General features: G+C 44.8%; 2 protein-coding genes across 5 annotated transcripts in view; both read right to left on the reverse strand.

The window, feature by feature from the left end:
• Positions 1-8,244, reverse strand: part of si:ch211-212o1.2 (uncharacterized protein LOC492735 homolog) — a 68,630-nt gene extending 60,386 nt beyond the window's left edge. Inside the window, 2 exon segments of the mRNA XM_034141567.1 lie at positions 5,220-5,337; positions 7,992-8,244. Of these exon segments, the coding sequence (XP_033997458.1) occupies positions 5,220-5,337; positions 7,992-8,244 (371 nt within the window).
• Positions 8,245-15,485: 7,241 nt separating this feature from the next.
• The window catches only part of znf423 (zinc finger protein 423), a 157,426-nt gene continuing 156,896 nt past the window's right edge, over positions 15,486-16,015 (reverse strand). For all 4 annotated transcript variants that reach the window (XM_034142006.1, XM_034142004.1, XM_034142005.1 and 1 more), the window contains exon 21: positions 15,486-15,814. In XM_034142006.1, the coding sequence (XP_033997897.1) occupies positions 15,785-15,814 (30 nt within the window). In that variant the 3' untranslated portion in view covers positions 15,486-15,784. The remainder of the gene's footprint in view (positions 15,815-16,015) is intronic.

Genomic DNA, 16,015 nt, shown 5'->3' on the forward strand with positions numbered 1-16,015 from the left:
CCCCCCCCCCCCCCTGCGGTTGATAGTTACGCCAAGAGATCCTGACATAACGTTTAAAGCTCCCATGTCATGCTTTTCCGGTTATTACCCGTCCCCTTGTGTGTTATGAAGGTTTTTATGCATGTAAACGGTGTGCAGAGTCAAAACCCTCAAAGTACACCCTGTAGCGAGTAAAACTCTAACACAGAAAATACCTCCCCAAAACGCCTCGTTGGAGATACGTCACTGCCCATTTGAGTCTTCCATTTAGTTCCGGGTACGGCCTGATGTCATGCGGTACCCGGAACAAAATGGACCAATCCCGAAGAGCTATGGCCACACCCAGCGGCGCTGGCCGCACCCTCTGCCAGCCTAACATTTACTGTTGGAAGCTCTGGTTCAGTTCACAATCGATCCAGTCATGCCACTGCCAAGGACCTGTTTCCTGAAATGTGAGGAGAAATCTGAGCTGTTTGTCCTACCGACGGAAGATCCACGACGAAGTCAGTGGTTGAAATTTCTTTTTAACACTGCTCCTTCAGAGGTTCGAAGAACCGGCATTTCACAGACGAAAGCTTCCAAAACATTGCCCAGTTTGAGGCCGGATATGCACAGCTTGTTTGGACCGTTTGGAGCAGGGGAAGATTCGGGTACACAACCTGTAAGTTTGCATTGTTATTTGTGTATTTATCAAACAAGGTATCTACCACGACTGTTTAAATGTGTAAACATGTTTCGGACTGCTAAGCCAGTGCTAACTGTGCTAACTAAGTTGCTAGCGTTTCCATATCAACTCTAATATCAGCAGATGGCCTTACATACATGTATGTAGAATGTCTGCATTCACACACGAAATACTCATAGACAGTATACTCCAGGTGATTTACCGTACGGTCAGTCGCGAAACGTAATTACATTATAGCTGGCGTTCCGAGCGTGTATGCTACCGAGCTACACAAACAACGAGGCTATAGTTTGTTTGGACCATTTGGAGTAGGGGAAGATTCGGGTACACAACCTGTAAGTTTGCATTGTTATTTGTGTATTTATCAAACAAGGTATCTACCACGACTGGTTAAATGTGTAAACCGGACTCCTAAGTCATTGACATAGTGCTAACTGGGCTAACTAAGTTGCTAGCGTTTCCATATATCAACTCCAATATTAGCAGATCGCCTTACATACATGTTCCTCATAGCTGGATAATGTCTGCATTCACACACGAAATAGTCATAGACCGTATACTCCTGGTGATTTACCGTACGGTCAGTCGCGAAACGTAATTACATTATAGCTGGCTACCGATCTAACCGACAGAGCTAGACCTTAGTTTGGTCGGAAAAACATTTTTGTTATGCTACGTTGCTAGCGTTTAAATATATCAACTACAATGTCAGCAGATGGCCTTACATGTTTGTCATGGCAGGAGAATGTCTGCAGTCACACACACGGAATACTCATACAGTATACTCCGGGTGATTTACCGTACATTGTGACAGTACATGTACATACTGCATGTATAGCTAACGAGGCTAGCTGTATGCTAGTGCAAAACAATGTATTCATGCAAGTTACAATGTATGACCGAACGTAGCAGAATACCCGTATAATATTGCAATTATAAACACGTTATTGCTAGCCTAATATGAACCACTAGCTTTTGTTCATAGTAGTTTTATTACACTCCATTATAGTTGCCGTTCCTCCAAGCTAACGTTCATATCGTGTTAGCTACCAAGGTAAACAAAGCTAGGTTAGCATATTGGCAGGCAAGCTGTTCATTAGATAGATCCACACTCCTACCACAACTACTACTAACGAATCTAAAACAACTAAGTTTCTCTAATATTTTGTGATTTGCATTTGATTTCGTCCAGCCAGATCCTGGCGGACAATACATGACAGGGACGGGACTACTACTACTACTGGGGCCTCGTGCTAAAAGGCACCGGCTGCGCCCAGGCAAGATGCGGGGAGGAATGGATGATATACCGTGTGTATATATGTATATTTATGTTCATTTTGTACATTTCTAAAAATAAAGTTTAATGGAAATACTTAGTAGGCCTACCCTTTCTTCCCTGAATTATTTGCTCCTATAACATATCATTCATATATAGCAAACCATGATTTGATTTCTCATCAAACAGTAGTAGTTTATTACAGGTAAAAATAACTTACTCTTTGTTATGACCGGCTCGTAGGCCACAACGGAAAGGCAAGGAGACATACACGAGTTTACAAAACCACGGCACATTTATTGTGGTAAATGCAGAGATAGGTAGTCGGGGAGAGAATCGCCGAGCCGCTGGGATTAATCGCACCTCGGCTACGGAGGTGTCCGTGATCGCGCTGATTAGCCTCTTCAGCTCCACCCCACCGTAAGACCTGCAACACACCTGCACAAAGGCCCTGGGGCCGTCACACTCTTCTATAACAACAGTTGTAGGTACAGTTCGGTTAGTTAGCGTATAAAATATACGGCTGTACCAACGCCATTATTACACTGATGTTCCCCGAAAAAAGCAGGCGGAGCCTCTCTGGTGGTTGACTAATCAGAACAGAGTGGCCGAGCTGACCAATCGGAGCACACTAGGCTCACAGGGAGGGGGGGGGCAAGAGCTCCAACGAGTCGTTTAGTGGAGAGAGTGAATACTGCTGAATACACATGCTTGACAGAGATGCTGTATGCGAAACCAATGTGAGTTTGGAAAATTGCACAGTATGAATCTATTTTAGTATACCTCAACAATGTAATTATGATCAGTGGAAATGGCCATGACATGGGCCCTTTAAAGCATAATAAAGACAATATATAGAGAGCATAATGTTTTTAATGCAAAGCAGTCACGCATTGTATGCTTCAGCAGAGAACCGGCCGCGGCCATTGAATTTCAACGCAGCGGGGAGCATTCGCTCGCGATCTCAAGTCGTCTACTACATTACATTACATTACATTTCATTTAGCTGACGCTTTTATCCAAAGCGACTTACAATTACCAATTATAGGGACATTCTCCCTGGAGTAACTAAGGGCTAAGTGCCTTACTCAAGGGCACACTAGTAGTGATGTTCCAGGCAGGATTTGAACTCGCAACCTTCCGATCATCAGCCCACCTCACTATCCATTAGACCACCACTATCCTACTACATAGGTTTAGGGAGCTCTATAGAAGTCTATGGACATCCCCGAAAGTTGAAACTCGACACTAAAGGGCCCCCCCTTGCGTTGGAAAGTGACGACAGGGACCCTGCCATAACGTCAACATAGGCCGAGTTGGGAGTGAGAATGTGTTGTACAGCAGCAGAGAGTCAAATACCTGACCTGGAATACAAGTATGGATCATGAAGTTGAAATCCTAAAATTCTTGAGCAGTTTTACTGTAGGAAACAATGGTTAAGAATATGAAACGTTTCAGCTTTTTTATTGTAAAGCAGCGTGATGACGAGGACATTCCTGGATACAAGCTAATATGAATGGCAGAAAACGGTAAATCAAACACAAAATAAAGCGGGGAGTGTAGCTGATGGGAAAGTATTCTCTGGAATCGACATTTGTTTAACAATGCATGTTACATACAAGGCCTCAGGGTCATGACACAGTGGCAACACAATGTTGTGATGGAGGCAATTTAGCCAACAATAACAACTGCTGTCATTTTATTAGAGTACTTATAGCCTGTGCTCCTGCAATTTAGTCTCCAGGGTGCAGATTGATGCTTACTTTTTATTCTGCCAGGCAGTTTTCATTCTAGACGCCTAATCAGAAACATATTTGGACTGGGACGCCAGGTGAATTTCAACTAGCAGGGAAAAAAGAAAACCAACAACACTCCGGACCCCAAGGACTGGATTTAAGGATTACTGCTGTAGACTGTGTCACAGACATTGATTTTGTCCCCGGATTAAACGTCTATCCGAGATGAAGGCAACAACTTCACTAGCATCTTAAAAACGTACCCATGAATCCTCTGGGAGAGAGGGTCTAACCTGCAAACGCTCAGGGCATTTTCAGCATGTGTGTGGGTTGGCCTTTAACACTCAATCTGTTTCCCAAAGGTCAGAAGGGTATGTTACTGTACTTCCATTTAGTCTGGAGAGTTGCAGGAGACATATTAAAAGAGCCTTTACATATGTTATACATTACCACAAAGCAACACCTAATAGAGTGGTGCAGTGAAATGTTTATTAACATCAATACAAGGTGTTAGCAGACAAGAAAAGCAAAAGCCAGAGTTATCCGGAACAATCTACCAAGTCTTAGCACTCCGGGTTTGAAGTCAACAGTTTATTGAACATGTTTGTGGTTATGCCTGAAATATTGTCTGTGGTTAACACAAGCTTCAGAGATGTACACGTTTTTCTCTTTCACATAAAACACGTCAGTAAATATTCCACGTCAAACATAAGGCCGCCTTTAGCTCAAGTGATGACACCATGATTTAGTTTGTTTATAGCCTAACAATAGCTTTTAACTTCTAGCGATTGTAAGTATCCGTGTTTGCCACAGAGCCTATTTTCTGCAACATTCCAAAATCACATTGAAAAATCACATTGCTTTTTGTCAAAGGAACCACTTGTGATGGTTACTTCCTGGTAGGCCTACACAAATACTACACTGCACCACTTTAGAAAACAATTCAATTACCTATACAAACATTCTTCAATAGATATTTTTGGGGCATTTTATGACAAGGTGAGATAAATGGGGATTGACATGCAACAATTGTCCCTAGTCAGGACTCAGAAGTTTCCTTTCCTGGACCTCGCCATAACTTGTACGTTTGGATACACATTCTGAAAATGTAGTTGTGAGTGTTAATAAGTATGTTGAACTCAGGACAGACTTTTTTCAGAGGCCTTTAAGTTTTCTCTGGAGGCCCACTTTAAAGTTAAATTAAAAATACTAATTGACTGTTTATTCAGACATACTAGTCTATTAATTCTAGCAGATTTTAATAACCAACATATCATCAGGGACAAACATGCTTCAGTAAGATGCAGACTGAAAACTATATTTCTGTCTGTAGACAGGGGCCCTTCACATTATTTAATGCAATTATTTAAGGCAGTTCATTGACACACTGACATGTCATAAAGTGTCAGCCTATAGTTTCTCCACAACCCCTTTTATCATCATCATGTCGCACTGTGGTTGTAGGCCTATAACGTAACCATGTGTCATTTTTAGCCCCATTACTGACTAAGCAAGTGACAACAACAATAACACAACAATAAACATGTCCTCACCGGGAGAGTAGAGCCTCGCTAGCTGCGGTCCCCAGCGAGGCTCCGCGCTGCGTGCAGCCGCCCCGTGCTCATTCCCGTTCGGATCCTCCTCCGCCGCGCAGGGACCGTCTGCATTTTACATGTAAGATACAAAGTGGAAGTGGTACCCATGGCATGCACCCACTGAAATAGGGGGCCATAATTGTATGACTCGTAAAGGGGCTGTGGGGAGGTATGCATCGAGACATAAATATGACTTTATAAGTATTTAAGTATTCTTGAGTAGTTTCACAACCATTTTCTAAGTATTCACCCAGGCTAGGCTGGACGAGCCTGGGGGGGTATTTTTTAATTTATTTAACCATAAAGCTGAAGTACCCCAACACAACAACAGAGTAATGTTTAAAAATGAAATAAGACATTATTAATCAGAGCACTCAGATTAAGAATTGAGCATAGTCAGAGCGCTAAAATATTTTTGATGTTTTATCATAATCAGTAAGGGAGCATAAAGAAACAACTGTTTGCCCCCACACCCCTTTTCTTTGTTTATAACCAATAAGTGTGCTAAGTACATTTAAAACCATGTTCGGTTTGTCTGTCATTGTAGATCTCCTCTGCCTGGTTTCAGCACTACGGACAGCGTCCCTCACATGCACCCTAAAAACAGCGCTGTCCATTATTCCAAAAACAATGTCATTAATAAACACTGCATGTGATAGATAAATGTCAATGCGGGTGTTTTGCAGCAGTCACAGAAAACCTTAAAACCAGTGGATTAATACACAAGACAGATTGTTTTGGGGTCTACAGAGGAAACCATGCAAATTACAAAGACCATCAGGGAGGTTCACTTTTTCAATAGGGCGTAAAGGGAAACCTGGGCTTCAGCTATGTTTTTCCTGTGTTTTCCACAAGATTTTTAGGGAGTGGGACTATGGTGGGTTGAGCCAGCACACTCTTAGGGGGAACATATTCAAGTCTAACGCATCAATCTGGAGCAAAATTAAGAGGTTAGTGCATGAAGAGCTTTGTGTTTTTGTAATCAGTTCTGGTTACCAATTTTGTCCCCTATAAACAATGTCGTCATCTGCCCCAGTCCCTACAATATTCCACCTCACACACACAGATATAAAAATATACCACACACTCACAGACATTTACCAACTATCTGCATAAAGGTTGGCACTCATCTCTTATTATGTAGCCTAATGCACACAGTGCTTATTCTCTTGTATGCGTGGAGTGGAAGGCAAATTAGGAATGTCATTGCACAGAGAACCTTTTTTAAACTCTGCATATAAGTTAGATCAAAATTCATGTTTAAAGAGACAGAGTCCGTGTTTCAAGACAGGACGCCGACATCTCTACAGTCTTCGGACGCACTGAGGACGGTCTGCCATGGTTTACAAGCAACAGGCTTCTGGCAGGGAGGCTCTCCACTGCTGCAAAATCTCAGATTGCCAGACACATGGACATTGCTGAAACAGAAGGTTGCACACTGTCTGCCAAAAATATACATCTACTGGGACAAAAGTTATCTGCTTCCATCAAGGATTTACGTCAGTTGGATTCCAGAAAGGCCAAACATGAGATCAGTGTAGATGGAAATGAGATTTAAACTTTTAGAGTACAAAACCCATAACTTGCCTGCTAGTTATGTTGGGCCTTTGTTGTGTAGGCGGCAGCAGTAAGCTGTACGTTGTGGGAAAGGATTCTGATCTGGCCCAAATAAGGATCTCGCACCATAATACCATGCGTTCACTTTGACAGCTCTTTTTCCAGATTTTTCATAATATAAAGCCTTTCAGAAACAACTGACACAGAAAAGTTCTCTCAATGTATAAATCATTGCAATCTATTAGATTACGTTTGGAAGAAAAGTAACCACTTGAATCAGTTAGCCAATACGCACCACTGGACCCAAAAAACCTGTTTATCAATCAACAAAGCTAGGTTTGGTTTTTAACCAGTTGATCACTAGTAGCTTTCTATATGTATCCTCTAGTTTGGGCCAGTGACACTAGGGTGAATGTGTTCAGCCTTTTCGAATATTAAACCACATGTAAATCATATGTCTTTGTGAATTATAGGAGTATAAGACATCATATGTATCAGAGTCTTTCAAACCATGTCTTTACGTCCTAGTGGGACCTATCCTGCAACTTGTTATACAAAACAAAATGTAGTCAGAAAACTTTAAAACATTTAATATCCACAATGAGTTATCAGTCAAAGGCGGGCAATGACACATTTGCTTTTGAATATATATTTTTTAAGGTGCCCTATTGCTACATTTTTGTATATAGTGCCATCACATGTTTTAATGTTCAAAAAGGTCTTTATTTTTCTCATACTGCCTGTGCTGCAGCAACGATAGTTACTTCTGTAACTACGGTTCTATGAGTCCGATGACCACCAGAGGCGGTGCTTTAGCACTGGATATGTCCATTGCGCGCATGCGCAGCTCGAGTACCAATAACAACAAAGTCACCTGACCCACGTGACACCGGCTATATCTGCCGGTGTCGTCAGAGGATCTATTCCCAGAATCTTCTCGCGAGCACACAAGAAATCTGAGTGACAGGATACTCTGGCGGTCATCCGGGACTCATAGAACCGTAGTTACAGACGTAACTATCGTTCTATTGTTCTATTTCGTTACCATATCATGAAGAATCCAAGCCCTTGCTCACTACTGGAAGCAGCGGAGCTCGGCAAAAGGACCACGCCCAAAGGGTGGGGAGTGGCGACATTAACCCGATGAAACCTGGAGAATGTACCAGAAGACGCCCACGACGCCGCGGTGCAGATGGTCTCCAGGGGCACCCCTCTCAGGGCAGCCCAAGATGTTGAGATGCTCCTTGTAGAGTGGCATCTCAGCCCTGATGGCAGGCGGCGGCCACTGGCCCCATAGGCATGTGAGATGGTATCGACAACCCAGTGGGGCAGCCGCTGTTTAGAGGGCACAACCTCTTTTAGTGCCGCCATGGCAAACGAAGATCTGCTCCGACTGCCGTATACAGGCAGTAGCATCGATATACCCCCTTAGGGCACCCACAGGGCACAGCAACTCCGAAGTGCCGTTCTCCTGAATGTCAAAGCGTGCCAGCTGGACAGGCTGATTGAAGTGGGTTTGTGGAAGCACCTTGGCAGGAACGCCACATTTGCCCAAAGGGCAACACCTGAGAGTCCCACCTCAGCTATGTATCGCTCACGGAGAGGGCATGCAACTCCCCAACTCGCTTCCCTGAGGCCATGGCAAGCAGAAATGCTGCCTTCGTGGACAGCCACTTAAGCCTCACCTGGGCCAGGGGCTCGAAGGGAGGAGATGATAGGGCATCCAGCAGCAGGGGCGGGTCCCGAGCCGGAGCCCTCGGGATGCTAGGGGGACGCTGCCGTAAAGCCCCTCTCAGGAAGAGGGACACCGACCTGTGGCACCCCACCGTGGCGCCGTCGACCCGAACATGTCGGGCAGAAATAGCAGCCACCTAAACTCTCAAAGTGGAGTGAGAACGTCCACTATCTAGAAGGGACTGCAGTCTGGGCAACAGTGGGCATGTTGTCCGAAGGAACAAGCACATGCTTGCCCCCCAGTTGGGGTAAAAAGTGTGTGAGTGCAAGCTGCACAGCCCGAAGCTTTAGCACGTTGACATGGCGTGCACCCTCCTGGGCAGACCACTGACCCTGAACAGTCCTGCCCTGCCACACTGCACCCCACCCTGAGAGACATGCATCTGCAGTGACAGTCTCCCGGCGGGATGGGATGGCGCCCCTGGGCACGCCCATCAAAAGATAGGCCCTGTCCCTCCAGCGGGACAGAGAGTGGAGGCACTGCTGAGACACCGTGACTCTTCTGTGCCTGTGCAACATGGCGTCCAAGTGAAGGCTGTTCAGCCACATTTGCATGGGGCGCAGCGACCGCAGGCCTAATGGCACAATGGCTGAGGCAGCCGTCAGTCCGCCCAGGAGCCGGAGGAACTGAATGTAAGGCACCATCTTGCCCGGCCTGAAGGTGGGAAGAAGGTGGAAAATGCTGCCTGGTCCGCCTAGCTTGGGCAGCACGCTCCAGTGCCTCCAGGGCAGCTGCCCCAAACAGCTCCCCTGACTCGACTGGCACACTACGGAGGACATGTCTCCGACAGTGGTGACTGAGCAAGCCAAACCTGGCGACGAGTCTGCACCAATAAGGACATAACTCGTCCCAATTCCCTAGACATTAGGGCAAAGGCTTGCAGTGATGCATCACTGAGGCCCAGCAAAGAAGGCTCGGCCGGAGCCTGCTGCAGAGAGGTAGAGACAGCCAGCATCAGATGGGAGAGGGAGTTCCCGTTACGACCCATGCGTGCCACTGTGTCGCAGGCCTCACAGAGTAGTTAGTCTGTGACCCTGCACTGAGGCCGAGGGCACCTGGCATCAGGCCTTGGAGCCTCATCAGGAGCCAGAATCGGGGAGGCGATGGCAGGCTCAATGGATGGCAAGCGACCCAGCCCCACCCTCGCCGGATCCTGCATGGCCCTGGTGCCTCTCCAGCATGCATGGAGCTCCCTCAGGTACTCCTCTGAAGGAGGAACAGTGAGAGTGACAGGGGCAGGGTTATGCCTGAAGAAGGCGCTAGCCTGAGCCGAGTCGGCCTGCGGAACCTGAAGCTGCAAGCGTGCCAGGGCCGCACGAATAATGGCCGCCATGGAGGCGTCCTCCGTGCCCTGCAGAGAGCTCTGAGCAGAGGAGTGGGAAGCCTCCTCGGGAGTGAGCGGGGCCCCGTCCTCCACCCCTTCATAGAAGAGGTTTAGCTGAAGCCGCTATAGCGACATGGCATCCTCATGCAGAGGTGCGGCGACCGAAGGAGGGCCAGGCGGCAAGCTAGTAGCCCCCACACCACTGAAGGGCCAAGAGGAGCAACTTCATCTGCTCCATGTCGGCAGCAAACCGATCCACCTTAGAGGACAGCTTGTTTCTAGTCCTCTACCTAGCTCGACACTCGTGAACTGTCAACAGGAGGGCGGGGGGAGCCTCGCTGCGGGGAAGCTGTGTGTGGACCTGTCAGCGCAACTTACATGATGCCGAATTTAACAAACTAATTTCAATAATTGGTTTAAACGGCATAATAATAAGGACGACCGTCCGTGCTGTGATTCTCCAGAACACACAGATGGCCAGTCCGCCCCTGTGTAGCATGTTATTTCAATGAGAGATGAGCAGATCGCCACTGGGCTTTCAACTGAAGACACAGCCACGCAAAAACTGCGGCATTTGTAAAGCTCCTTATGGGTACTGCAATTTGTGAAGTGCTTTCCTCTGTGGTGAAACGATCAGCCCTGCACCACGGAGGAAAGCGGCAGAAAGTCGCCTGGAGTTAAACAGAGCGGGGCTGCGCTGCGTGCATGGCTTCCTTCTGCAGGTAACGGGGAGACGCGTTCTGGCGGCGCTCTCTTTCAGGATCCGAAATACAATTTAAATATTTTGCACACTTATTCCACTTATTCCTAGTGTGCCACTGGTTACGGTGCCGCATGCCGTGCCAGGGGTTGCCGACCCCTGCTCTACCGGGAGCGGGAGCACTGCCTTCACCAGCTGAGTTAAATAAAGAAGCTTAACAGAACAGGCAAGATGTTAGCCAAGCGGCTACTAACAATCAAGCAAGTCCAAGTCAAATAACACAAATGTTAAGACCAGATCATTAGCTTCTAAAGAAGAGAACAGCACGGCATAGAACCGTAGTTACAGTAGTAACCGTGGCCAGTGCTTACACGGCATAGAACCGTAGTTACAGTAGTAACCGTGGCCAGTACTTACACGGCATAGAACCGTAGTTACAGTTGTAACCATGGCCAGTGCTTAAAAGTGTCAGCCAAACGGCTGCACACTAGCAATAATATAATATTGGGAGGGATGAAACCCTCTTTAATGGCCACACATGCAGAGCACACAGCACACACAGTGAAGATTGTTCTCTGCATCTAACCCATCCTAGTGCTAGGAGTCTAGTACTAGGAGCAGTATAACAACGATATAGTTAGGCTGAGCCACGCTACTGCTAACTAAATAAAACAAGAAACGCAGCTAAAGCTGGAAACTCAAAATGCTAATGATAGCTCGGGCACAACGCCACAAGCAGAAAGTACAAACGAGCACAATAAGGGCAACTTTATGGGAGAGGAAGCGGGAACACTGTCGTCACCAGAAAGTCTAAGCCAAACAATAAACAAGACAGCAATCAGGACAACTTAGCTGGGAGAGGGTGCAGGGACGCGGCCATCACCAACAAAGTTGACACAAACCTGTCCGTTGAGGCTCTGCACAGCCGGCCACAGCTCCTGGAAGACGAGTCAACGACCCGCGGCTCCGACTGAATCAGTCGCGAAGCTGCACGCGGCCAGCTGCATGCAGAGAAATCCCTCAGATCAAACGTTCAAACTGAACGCTGTAGGCTACAAGAATGCAGCCACGGTACTCTCGCGCAGCGAGAAGATGCAAGGAACAGATCCTCTGACGACACCGGCAGATATAGCCGGTGTCACGTGGGTCACAGGTGAATTTGTTGTTATTGGTACTCGAGCTGCACATGCGCGCGATGGACATATCCAGTGCTAAAGCACCACCTCTGGCGGTCAGTAGGGACAAAATAGAACTCCTTTTACCCCCTGTCTGAAACCAATTGAGGTGTTTCAGATGTACACTTTGAGATATTAGACTTTGCAGACCATTTACATGCACACAAATCTATATGACGCACTACAGGAAAGGGAAAACCCCCAAAAAGCATAATAGGGCCTCTTTGAGTAAATACCGCAAACATTGTATTTATTAATTTGTAAGCATTGAACCATGATAACAATGTTTCACCAACTTTCATATTGTCATATTCAGTTGTGACATGCAGATTATTTAGATATAACCACCTGAAATATATTCTCAGTTTATCCAATCTGTTTTAATGCAAATATTTTAGCATGGTTTGTTTTGTAACACTGGCTTTTTACAGATCCCATATGAATGCTGTGTTAAAGCAGGTTGGTGTCATGGAGTCCACTTGTATCTGCTTACAATCAGTCCTCTTTTCTATTTTTAGCCATGTAGTTCACAAATCCTAATGACTTCAGTGATCCGATGACATTTCATCTGGCGGCAACAGCCGGTCAGACTTTCACTTATCTGTTTTACTATCTAAAACACCATGAGGGCGACCTTTGTGGTTTTGAGTGAAACATCTCAACTATTGGATGGATTACCATGAAAGTTTGTTGACATTAATGTCCACTTCTGGAGGATTTGTAATCACCTTAGTGATCCTGTAATGTTTTATTTACCGCCACCAACAGGTCAAATGTCAATTTTCCATTTGCCTAATCTTATGGTTTCTGACAAAATGCTCTAGTGTAAGACAAACTAAGGACATTTCTAACAGTTGTACTTATTTTTTAGTTCTACCAAATGCCACCTGTTTTTGTTTGTTTTATGACCTGTACAGGACTGTATTTCATAGTCTCTTTGCTCATTCTTAAAGGGCACTATTGTGCTCATTTTCAGGTTCATATTTGTATTGTGTGCCTCTACTGTGACATGTTTACATGTTTTAATGTTCAATGTTGGCCCTTGGACTATAACAAACAATGTGTTGGAGTGCAAGCCAATAGAAGCGCAAGTGTTACATAGTGATGACATTATGTTACGGAAGTTCACAGTGGAGGCCAATGGAGGCGTTTCAGGCAGGGGGGGTCTATTTGTGTGAGAGAAACTCCCTCTGGTGTGAACATTGAGATTGCAGCCTTTGCAGACCATTGACATGCACAGAAACCTTTACAACACTACAGGAAAGGGAAAACCCCAAAAAGCATAATAGGGCCTCTTAACCAATTTGAACATTTGTGTGATCAATTAAATCATACATCCATCAGGTGAGCAGAGATGCATCAATGGGGTGTATACTGTATATTGCTTCATGTCTTCTAGATGTGTATGCATACAGTTGTTGGCTAATCTAAAGAGACGCTAAGGCTGGGAAGTATTGTGGAAATGATCAACCAGGAGTAACCTACTGCTTACACTCTGAACCACACGTTTAATATTTAATGCACGGAACTTTAATCTAAATATCATTCTATATTAGATGCATCTGTTATAAAGTTATTTGCAGCATTCATAGAGATGTGACTTCTTACTGCGTGGTGTAAAATTAGGGACACACTAGAAAGTCACGAACAAGCAGCATGTGTCTTTCTAACAGAAGATACATTCTGAGATGATGTGGAAAAGAGCGATCAACCCCACAGATATTCTAGTGAATGATGTCCCTGGGTTTAATGACACATATGCTTTTTTCTGGCAATGAAGATAGAAGTTCTCTAAAAACTGTTAGAAATAGAACTGTCTAATTCTATCAGTGATCTGTATACAGCAGCGGGCGAATCGGTCAATGACTTTGTCCCTGTTGATAAAGCCCTATATGTTTTACAGTGTGGTCACCTCTATAGTTATTGTTACTGTCATGATCTTAGTTTTTGTGTCTCCTGTTTTATTTTGAAATGTATTTTCTCTTTGGGTCTAGTCTGGTTTTTACTTGCTGTCTGTTTGTTTTCCCGCCTGTGTGATTGTATGATTGTGTTTAACCGCTGCCCTCTCCAGTTGTATTGTCTTTGTGTTAAAGGTGGGGTATGTCATTTTGGAGAAACCAGCTCGAGTGCGCTAGAATTTGAAACTACGCAGCCGAAAAAAATCTGCCCCTTCCTTCAGACTTCCTTATAGAGCCCCTCCTCCACACACACGAACGCGCACATGACCAATGAGGGCACGAGATAAGTTTGTGCACAGATGGAAGGCTGACAGGCAGGTAGGCCATCCAGTTATTTTAGCCGGGCCGGCTCAGATGATTGGTCGTGCTTTTTACAGTACTACGGCTTCCACAGATGACATTTTTATGTATTTATTATCAAAGCATTTAATATATTCATTGCTATCGGGATGTTAAGACCATTCCATGGAATATAACAAAAAGTGTTTCTGAAATAAATGACATACCCCACCTTTAAGTCTTGTGTGTATACTGTATGCCTGTCTCCCCTTGTGTTCTGTTGATCTGTCGTTTATGTTGATACCTGTGTTCCTGCTATTGTCCTCCATGCCCCTCTGTTTCTATTTGTGTTGTTTTGTTTTTGTTTTGACTGTTTATGAATCAGCTTTGTTTAACTAAAAGTTTGCTTTTTGTTGATCCATTATACTTTCCTCCTCTTCATTCTGCGTTAAGGTCCTGATTTTCATACCCCGTTACCTTATATTTTGGGGCAGCTGGGTCCCCAAAATATCCAGAGACCACGCGAGAATCACATATTACAAGAATATTGTTTTCAAGGCATGTTTTACAAGGAGATAAGTAGAATAATAAAATAACAAAAAAAACTCTCCTTTTCTTACCCGTTGATCATCTTATGATCATATAGAATTAGAAACTAGAATGTCTTCCAATGTTTTATGTAATGAACCTAAACTGCTTTTCTTTATGTAAATCCTTGCCTTGGCTTTTAAAATATGCACTGAACTCATGACATGTACCTTTGAATAACCCTCATCAGTATTTCCATCAGTTATTTTCAAATAAATGCACATCACACAGACATATTTTATTTGCATTTATTTATTTGTTTTATCTTTTTTGTCTGTACTAGATTATTGCAATCTGGTTAATTCACATTTAAAAATCAGTCATTGACCAGACGCACTGAAATCGATGATATTCATTTTTACAATAACCATTATAGGCCCCATAGAGACTGGAAAACCCAATCCAAAACAAAAAAAGAAACATCTGTATGGTTTTCTGCACTTTATTTAGTTTGATGACTTTTTTTGATAGTAATTACAAAAAGGAAAAAAATATATATAACAATAATAGTAAAAAGGAGGGGGTTGGGGCGGGGGGGGGGAAGTCGGGAGTATTACGACTGGCAAACAAACAATCACAACACAGCACAAGTACCTACGTACGGCGAGAAATAAAAGGTACAAAAATGATAACAAAGAAAATAAGCGCATATGGCAGAAAGAAAGAAATCAAAGAAGTTGGCACCTATGAAGTTCAATTCAATAAGCAACTGAGGGACCAAAAGTGACCTTTTTTACTATAATCTATTTGAAAAAATCCCGAAACAAAGGATCGCTTTTTTTCCTTTTCTATTTGTTAAAAAAAATAAAATGCCTGACCTGGGGAATGATGGTGTGTGGGGGGGGGGGGGGGGGGGGGGGAGGAGAAGGGGAAATAAGCTGGTGGTGGGGGGGGGGGGAGGGGTTGGCAGGGACAATAAAAAATACTGCACGTACAATACCTTTATTCACTCTTTCCTTCATCTAGCTCTTACCCTTTCTCTCACCCACTTTTTCCTTTCTTTATTTAATAGCATTTCCCATTAATATTCCTTTCCCCCGCTGCTCCTAATAGCCGCGCCCAGTGGTGCGATCGTTAGAGTTTTACATGTGAGTTGCAAATGACACTTTGATTGGCTGTGATGTGGAGATGGGAGTCCCCTGCCGGCTCCGGGTCGGGGGCCCCGGCTGAGCCGAGAGATCCTGCCGGGCCCCGGTCTCACTGCGCGTGCTGACTCAGTGTGTGGTTCTGGGGGGAGAGGGAGAAAGAGAGGGAACAAGTGAGAACACATGATGAGAGAAATAATGGGCTACGTGAGCATAGTGCTTTGCACTTGCACCCCCATCCAATAATAGAACAGAAGAGAACAGAAACACAACCGCCTCCCACAGCACAGACAGCAAGGCCTCTCGCTTCACACATAGTCTGAGGGAGGAAGAGGAAGAAGAG

Source organism: Trematomus bernacchii, unplaced genomic scaffold (genome assembly GCF_902827165.1).
Source record: "Trematomus bernacchii unplaced genomic scaffold, fTreBer1.1, whole genome shotgun sequence".
Lineage (NCBI taxonomy): Eukaryota > Metazoa > Chordata > Actinopteri > Perciformes > Nototheniidae > Trematomus > Trematomus bernacchii.